We start from the raw sequence: 9,114 nt of genomic DNA, 5'->3' as shown, positions 1-9,114 counted from the left end.
ACTGTTTGCTCTAGTGAACATTGAAATTGTTCCCCCTGATTAGTGATATCACAGCAGGTGGTTGTACTTCCAGAAATTGGAACCTGCTCTGACAACTCTGATTGGGGCGCAAAAAAAGCTTAAATAAGTGTGAAGACTGCAGAAGCAGTTTTATTCCCATGTGAACTTGCTTTTGATTTTGTCTTTATGAACCCTTTAAGTGTGTTTTATCAAATAGGAGAGTGCAGAGCGGGCTTCGCATTTTTACTGTATTAAAGGGATAGTTCGCCTCTTTTGACATGAAGCTGTATGACATCCCATATTAGCAATATCATTTATGAACATTGACTTACCCCCCGCTGCGTCCTGTGAGCCGAGTTCCAGCTGAGTTTTGGCGTCCACGAAGGTAGTCCTGCTAGTTGGCTGGGGCTAGAAAAATAAAGCGTCTTGCTTCTCAAAACAATGTGCGTTCAAAAGAGTAATACATTTGCATCACAAAATCATTCTCGATGAAAAAGTCAGACCTCACATCGCTTGGCGCTATTTTTGCCTCCCTTGATATCAATGCATCAAGCCACCTAGCGATAGCCGCACCTGTTACGGTGTTTACTGCTCGGAAGCAGGGGACTGCTCGGTCTGCTCTTCGGTCTGCACAGTTTTACATTGGACGCATTGATATCAAGGGAGGCAAAAATAGCGCCAAGCGAAGTGAGGTCTGACTTTTTCATCGAGAACGATTTTGTGATGCAAATGTATTACTCTTTTGAACGCATATTGTTTTGAGAAGCAAAACGCTTTATTTTTTTGACCCCAGCCAACTAGCCGGACTACCTTCGTGGACGCCAAAACTCAGCTGGAACTCGGCTCACAGGACGCAGCAGGGGGTAAGTCAATGTTCATAAATGATATTGCTAATATGGGATGTCATACAGCTTCATGTCAAAAGAGGCGAACTATCCCTTTAAGGCAATTTTTATGGTTTCTAAGTACATAACAAACATTGCATTAACAGATGGCCAAATCTGATTTTTCCTGATGTGACGACCCCCTGGCCCCCACATCTCTAAAATAACTTAAACAAAAAACTTTTGACAAAGGTTTGGTTAAAACAAACATTCACTTCTGTCTGTAAATGACTGAGACTGCATGGAAAAACATGTCGGTCTTGTTTGAATGTTATTTACATACATGGCAAGGCTAAAAAAATAAGTTTCTTTATGGTACCAACTATGCATTTTGTTAAAAATTTCAGGGACACGAAAAGCTCTAGAGCAAACACGATGTTTTGTTGGTATGAAACAGGTTGTGGATGTTTGGTACATCACACAAGGAACCATTTACATGTCAGCTGCTGATGTATTTTAGTTGAGTTAATTAGATGTGTGCATTTGCATGGATATGCACGGATTTGGGTCGAAACATAGGCAGATGAGAAATGGTTTGTTCACTCTCCTTTCATTGCTGCATTGCAACAACCAAAAAAAAAACACCTGACGGAGGTTAAGCAACAAGGCTGCACTTAAATGTTGGTGCTGATGTTATTATTTTTATCATCAACTTATCCCAACCTCTGCAAACCTGCCCATTTCTCAGAATCAGAGGTGCATGACATAACATCAGTTTACACCCATATAAAACTATGCTTAATTCACCACAAGTGAAATCTCCTCAGTCTTAGTGTCATCAGCCTTACAAATGTCATTCTGATGTGAAGTACCATGTGGAATCAGCTGACAACTAACTTACAAAAGACTTGCACATAATGGCTTCAATTCCAGATAATGAGTATAATGTCTTGCCACAAAGTTACATGGGATCCTTGCTTACAGTTGACCCTGCTTTAGCTTCTTTGAGGTTTCAGATGCTTCACATCAAACCCATCAAGTATGAATGTTTTCAATTGGGTACAGAACACTGAGGGAAACATTAACTTCAAACTGACATACACAGTCTGTAAGAGATCTGAGATGGATACACTCAAAAGACATAGATTCCAGGTTGACATGATGCAAGATTGTACAGTCACTGTCGGACGAATATTTTTCCAAAATAGGCTGTAAAGTCAAAAAAGTTCAGAAAAAGGTCATAAAAAGGTGCTGGTTACACAAAAGGAATAAAACAACACCGGGAAACATCCTGACAAGAAATGAGGTAGTGATGTTGGCAACGAGGAGGGATGCACCAGTCCCCTTTGTACACTGCTTAAACCAATACTCACTGCTGATAATAATTTATTAATCATAAAAAGGAATCTGACTGAATATCGAAGCTATATGTTCAACATATTTGGGCTCATTGTTAGAAAATACAGGAGCTTTTATTGTAATTTTTCTCCACTCGTCTTAGTGAAATGCAAAAATTCGAAGTCAGATTTTGTGCATTTTGGACAGATTTCTGATTGCAGAATAAAGAATTTAGAACTTTTTTTTTCCAATCATACAGATGGAACCAGATAGGCTTGAAGAATCAAGCTAAATTTACCATTAATTTAAAAACTTGGCAACCATTTAAAAAAAATGATCATACAAGAGTAAAAATCTGGCTTCAGCTGATGGCACTGTGGTGCATTCCTACTTGGGTGTCGAAACAGGAGAGTGGTCTGCAGATGTTGTCAAATTTCTTGTTCTCCCACCAATGCAACTGAACCAACAACAAAATCATTGTCCAAATACTTGGATTTCAAATTAGATACCAGCAGCTATAAAACAGAAAAAACTAAGTGTCTCTTGTTTACAAAATCACATCAACTGGACAAATGGCATTTTGGAAAAGTAACCTTACTTGTAAGAAATATCTTTTTCCTTTTCAAACCATTTCCTGCTTGTACTGAATATGATAATCAAGAGAACTATACAGAGGTTACAAACGCACCTAGAATAATTAGGCACCTGAGACCCCCACACTCCAGTCAGGAAATGTGTATGAATGTGTTTATGCATGACTGGAATTAGGTATGATTCCTGTGTGTGTGTGTGTGTGTGTGTGTGTGTGTGTGTGTGTGTGTGTGTGTTAGGACCCTGAGACAGCAGGAGGCTGGAGAGACACAGGTGTTCTGCAATCTCACAGTGTGCACATACTCTTTAAGGCGTATTCCTCTGTGCCACATTGTAGTAGCATCCACACAACCTAGCCTGGGGAGAACTTCCTGTTCCCGTCCTATCATAGCTGATGATAGCTTGTCCAAGTGCTCGCTCACTTGGGAATAGCCTTCTCCAATCCACCTCCATCTGCTTGGTTATGTTAAATCTTGCTTTTCCTCGCTAGAAAAATGAAAGATACTGAAAGAAAAGTACAGCTGCAATGATCTAGAACATGTTCTCAAGACGGTTCTCTACCTCTAAAAATATGCCGTATATGTATAGTGTGTATACACACATATGAAATGATGGATTCAGTCCCTATGAAACTTGCAAGGAAGAGAAAGAAATCCAATGATGAGGTGCATAAAAATGACCCAATGGGATCCTTTCAGAGGGGAAGTCTTAAGTGTTTATGTGTGGCTGATGCCCGATATGAAGAGGCTATGGGCACAGATATGTGTGTGCTGCTGAGGTAGAGTGGACAAAGCCAGAACTGACAAAGGGGGCAGGAGACAGTCCAGCAGAGATGGCTTTCCCTGGTGCTGATGAACAATGTCTAGAATCCCCATTTTCCAGATGCTCTGAGGTCAAAACAGCCCTCGCAGACTTAGGAGAATGGAAGCCGTTGATTAACCCCATGTCCTGTGGGTCTGAGTCTCCAGTGGGCTGGTGCCCTGTGACTTCTGTCTCCCCGTTGCGATCAGCCAACAGTGTTCTCAAGGGAAGACTCGAGGGACTTTCAGCCAGTGAAAGTTTTTCTGGGGGTTCCTCCTCTCCTGGGGAACTTGGCTGACCTAAAGGGGAATATGTGTCCTCTGATAATGAGGGTCCCCTGGTGGTGTTGGAATCACTCTCACTGCCCTCTTCCTCATTCTCCCCGCCGACGTCTGACAGCTCAGAGTGAACAATGACTTCGGCCTCAACCTGGTTACTGCACAAAGATGTGCACAGACGGCCGTCTAGTTCCTGCAACAAACAATATCTCCGTCAAGTGAGTATTTTAGAAAAACGTGTAACTGTAAGAGCAATAATCTATGTTTTGGACAAATCCTTGGATAAGTTGCAAGCATCAGGAACTGATATTATTGTTATTATTATTATTATTATTATCATCATTTCTTTCTGTAAGCCTGTAAGTGTTACCATAGCCAGCTCATTAGCTTATGACCTGCTACTGTAAACGACCACATGATTAATTAACTAGATCATACTAACTTCCACATTATTACTATTAAGAGTAATTATCTGTCTTTCAACACAAGAGCAATGTTTCAATTGAGTATACTCAGTTTAGCCTTTGAAAAAGACTATGCAACAATATTATGAAGCCCTGCGGTGTGTATTCAATACCACATTCATCGGCTTATCATAATACACATTAAAAAGTAAATTCTTGGCACTAATGTTAGCTTAATTGGCTAGCTTGCTCAAACAAATAAATCTGCCAATGACAGTTGCCATTTCAGGAGGCAGAATGGATGGCCAGCCATCAGAAGCTGCTTTTCTTTGCCTCTTTCTGAAATCAGCAACTCGTACTTTAAAAGTGACAATTAAATTCAATGGTGAATCAACAAATGTAGTTCCAAATGGTAGGTGTAAGATAAGAGGCAGTGATTGCAGGGAGCAGGGTTTAAATTATTATAGAATATTATAAAAAAACTGAAAAGAGAAAAAATAAAAGGTGAATTAGGCATGCTTCTATTAATTGGGTCGGTGCCAGTAACCTAGCTCATTCAGTGTCTTCATATGTCAGTATACACTACATTAGACACAGGGAATACACAGGCTCTGAGAAACAAGGAACAAAGCCATATAGAAGAAGAAGCTTCCTGTCAGGGACTGTTTGATACCCAAAAGAGATAGTATAATTCAGCTTGTTTTGTTCATTTATTTACCATGCCAGTAGCAGTAATAAGCATGTTGAGTGCTCCATTAATCAGTGTTGGAGAGTCTTCTGCCATGGTGTCTCTGTATCTTGTGATTCTGTTGACCCAGTTATGGCTCACAGAGCCATTCCAAGCAGTCTGTAATATAAGCAACATAGCAGAAGCATCTAAATGAGAATTATTATCCCTCTAACACATGGAAAAAAAAATAATACAAGGAAAATATCGCTGGCCCATCTGGAAATGAGAACCCCCCCTTGCAGGTTTTGACCTTGGGTTCAGGTGCTGGGGCATCTTCCCCCTCTCCCAGATTAGCACTTGCCATCAGACTCTGTTCCTCTGGGGCTTCTGCTGGCAGCTGACCAGACTCTTGGCTGCCAGAGGGCATCAACATTTCCAGCTCATAGCTATCACTGCAGTCTGGCACATTGACTGGATCGGGACAGCCATCTTTCCTGTACTGAGGCGTCAGAGCTGTGGAGTTCAGACCTCCAGATATCTCCCTATTAGATAGAAAGTTGTTTTTATAAGAACTGGAACCAAGATATATAATGTGAATACTGTGTGAGTACTGACAGTCCAGCACTTAACATACCTAGATTTGCTGTTACGAAAGCTGAAACACATGCATAGGAGGATGCATATAAGTCCCAAACACACCCCAACTATGATGCCTGTTACTGCATGGATATCCAGCTCTGTGAAAATAATCAGAAAACATAGAAGAACAGAGGAAAAATATTGGATAAGGACTTTACCAAAATCAGAAATGTCGGCTTAAGTGATAGAGATCCTATACTGATTTTCTTATTTCATATTTGGCTCACTAATTGGGACACATTAGCACACCTCATACAATACTTTGAATTTTGAGAAATTGGCAAAGGTCCTATCCAAAACAACTACTAGGATGTGTTGATCTCTTTGTGTAAGATAAGTTTACAGTATCAACAAGATACAGGGCTGCATTGAAACAGAGAGAGCAAACCTTAAATGGTATTCATTGATACTGGGTGTCTTTGGCAGTGGCGTTTAGGAGAGGAGAGGAAACAGATGGCAGGAACTCTCACCCACCTACCCACAACTGTGCCATTCACACTTCTTACTGGCAACACTATCACAGCACATTTGGAAAAAGAAATAAACTGTTACGCTGTCTTTTTTTTTTTTTACTTAAAAAAAAAATTAACAAAAAATGCTGCATTCACTTTTTTCTTGCACTTGGAAAGAAAAAAATACAAAGTATAAGTATTATTTTGCTACTGGTAGGTATGTACACAATATAATAAGAGGAGTGCTATATTAAAAGACAAAATGAGCATTTAATAGCTACCGGTGAAACTAAAATAGTAAACAACTGAATTAAAAAGTGTGTGAAGAGATTGAAAACTCAAAGTGACTCAAAGTGACATGGGCGTAAAGAAGGTGCTTTGCACATTCTGCTATGTTACTGATAAGGTCACCTCTTTTATAACCACACTTTAATATTACCCCTCAAGATGCAGAACTACAGTCCTGACTTATGGCAGAAAAAAAAAGATGCATACAAATTGCAACCAAGGGTGATTACTTTTGATGTGAGAATATGAACAGAAGTTTCACATCAAGAGAGTAAAATCTATAGTTTAACATGTTTTACACATACACATTTCTCTCTATATATAGGAGCTAAAATGATATATATACCTAATATATCATTTTAGCTCCTATTTGAACAGCTTTGCCTAATAAATGCAAAATTTCACTGTATCAGTTCATTGAAAACCTTCTATTAGTGCTGCTTTCAGTGTCACAATTTCACTTTTTTCCTTATTTCTACTGTTACTTTGGACATACCATATTTGGGAAGAGGGGTTTGAATATCCTTTATAGCTGAATAAGGGCCTGGCCCCATCTCAGTAGAAGCTCCCAACTTAAAAAAGTAACGCGTGCCACCGCACAAACCGTAGATCTCCACGCTGGTAATGCTCCCTGAGAAAGACGGAAGGAATGATACAGCTTTTCAGAAGCACCAAAAATTGTATTCACCTCAAATATCCTAAATATCAAGAAGTCAAAGCTAAATACATGGATGGGATATTGGTCAACATGTTGACTTGTACTCACCATCCTGAGAGAGGTTTTTCCATACATGCTCATGTGTGCTGAGGTTGTCACTGTACAAAATCCTGTAGCTGATGACGATACCATTCGGCTCCAGTGGAGGGCGCCAGCTCACCAGCACAGAGGAGGAGTCCAGAGCACTCAGTTGCAGTTCCTCCGGAGGTGTGGTGGGCCCTTAGGAAGAGAGGGACTGGGTGAGTAATTAGAGCCCAGAAATTAGGCGTTACAGCTGTATTGTCTTGGTGGGGGATTAGACATGCTGTCTCACACCCATCTGTGTCCTGATAGCCCTGCCACCTGGGTCCAGGAGAGGAGGTAGAACTGGGACAAAGGGGGAATGGGCATGGGCTCAGGTGATGACATAAGGGGATGGAGTGAGCTGCAGTAATAATGCCATTTAAAGGCTTCAACCTCGCTGCTACACCTGGGTACTTTATTAGAGCTAGTTATCAGCAATTGGTGCAAACCACTAATTCCTGTGTTCGCTGGCCACTGGCCAGCCAACACAGTGGTTTGTACATGAGTGAACACATTATCATGCCACCTGCCAGCAGACACATAAGTAAATTATCATTGGCATAAAGTCCAGATTCTCATGACTTTAGCAAGTACAAAATCTTAACTGTGCAACTAGCTGGTTCATAAGATTTTAATAAAAAAAGCACCCCTGCATAATCTGCCTGTCTATGCAGCTGATCAGAGTTGTAGAATCATTGATGTGCACTAACAAGATTAAATAAATGTGCAACATCTTGAATTGCTCAGAGAAAACATTCAATGCCTGTACCCTCATCTTTTAAGTACATTATTTGCTGCTATACCCCCCCCCCACTATAATTTCACTTTTCTTTTTTTTGGCACAGTAACTGCTTCTGAGCCCTATTCTTTATGTGAGGGGCTCAAAAGAACTGCATAGGTTGTGAAAAAGAGTGTTTTCATTTATCAACTTCAAGTGAGTGAAAAAAAGACTTGAAGCTCACATTCCAAGAGAGTTCTCTAATAAATTTGGGTAAGAAATTTTACTGGTGGATACTCACGGTCAGAGAGAGTGGACTGTTCCACAGTGCCACCGAAGGGTCCAGCCACATCCACTCCATTAGACTGCACTGCCAGCTCATATTGGGTGAAAGGTTTCAGTCCCCCAAGCAGGATCTCCTGAGCAGAACTGCAGCACATGAACAAATCAGAGTTCTGTGTGAGATGTATATGTTTGTTATTCTCTGCACTCACATATATTGGTTATTGTTGTCGGTTTTGAAAAATGCATTGATTTGTATGGTATTGCACAGAATACCAAAAAAACAAAAGCAAAAAAAACCAAACATTTGACGTGGGTAGATACTAGTTGGCTGAGAGCAGGCAGAAAACAGAGAATGAAAAGAGGACTACAATATTACCACTAAAGAATCTCCTTTCATCAGAGTTCAGATTTACAGAAGAAAGCTTTTAAACAGGCTTTGTGATGAAAACACTCACTCAAAAGGAGTCTTTCAAAACTGTACAGATGTTGATCAAGATTTAACCTGATGTTCTGACCTGGTGTGGTAGGATACCAGGGATGCATTGGTGGTCCCTGCTGGGCTGCAGCGTACTGTGTAGTTGATGATGCGTACATTGCTGAACCTTGGTTTCTCCCAGCGGAGCCAGATCGAGGTGGAGCTGTTGGCCGTGGCTTGAATGCTGCTTGGGGGCATTGGAGGGGGGTGCATGGGTGGCAACGACGCTGTGACATAAGAACACATTACTTTCCCTGAATCTCGGAAGATCAAGATATTATTTGTCATTCTTCATCGTTTCATTCAGGTTTAAATGTAAACATTCATTTACATTCATTTGATCCTTTGGGGGCATACACTTGCAAAAAGAAGTCTTACGTCTGTCATGTGCCTTGTCTGTCCTTCCCTTCCACACCATAGCAGCTCCATCAATCTGCTTGTTAAATGCCCAAACCCTCACCTCATACTGCCGGTCAGGAACTGACACAAACACAAAAGAGCATGCAAGAGCAGAGTGAGACAGAGTGATTTTTCTTTTCTCCAAGCTCTGTTTATATTCTTTAGCCACAT

General features: G+C 40.7%; 1 protein-coding gene across 1 annotated transcript in view; it reads right to left on the bottom strand.

Annotated features, from left to right (window-relative positions):
* Window positions 1–904: 904 nt before the first annotated feature.
* Window positions 905–9,114, bottom strand: part of igdcc4 (immunoglobulin superfamily, DCC subclass, member 4) — a 50,530-nt gene continuing 42,320 nt past the window's right edge. The window contains exons 12-20 of the mRNA XM_075464226.1: window positions 8,923–9,024; window positions 8,585–8,771; window positions 8,086–8,213; window positions 7,052–7,222; window positions 6,782–6,916; window positions 5,541–5,643; window positions 5,217–5,448; window positions 4,955–5,083; window positions 905–4,025 (exon numbers count right to left, since the gene is read on the bottom strand). Of these exons, the coding sequence (XP_075320341.1) occupies window positions 3,501–4,025; window positions 4,955–5,083; window positions 5,217–5,448; window positions 5,541–5,643; window positions 6,782–6,916; window positions 7,052–7,222; window positions 8,086–8,213; window positions 8,585–8,771; window positions 8,923–9,024 (1,712 nt within the window). The 3' untranslated portion in view covers window positions 905–3,500. The remainder of the gene's footprint in view (window positions 4,026–4,954; window positions 5,084–5,216; window positions 5,449–5,540; window positions 5,644–6,781; window positions 6,917–7,051; window positions 7,223–8,085; window positions 8,214–8,584; window positions 8,772–8,922; window positions 9,025–9,114) is intronic.

Source organism: Odontesthes bonariensis, chromosome 1 (assembly GCF_027942865.1).
Source record: "Odontesthes bonariensis isolate fOdoBon6 chromosome 1, fOdoBon6.hap1, whole genome shotgun sequence".
Lineage (NCBI taxonomy): Eukaryota > Metazoa > Chordata > Actinopteri > Atheriniformes > Atherinopsidae > Odontesthes > Odontesthes bonariensis.
This window is presented reverse-complemented; position numbering and strand designations above follow the sequence as displayed.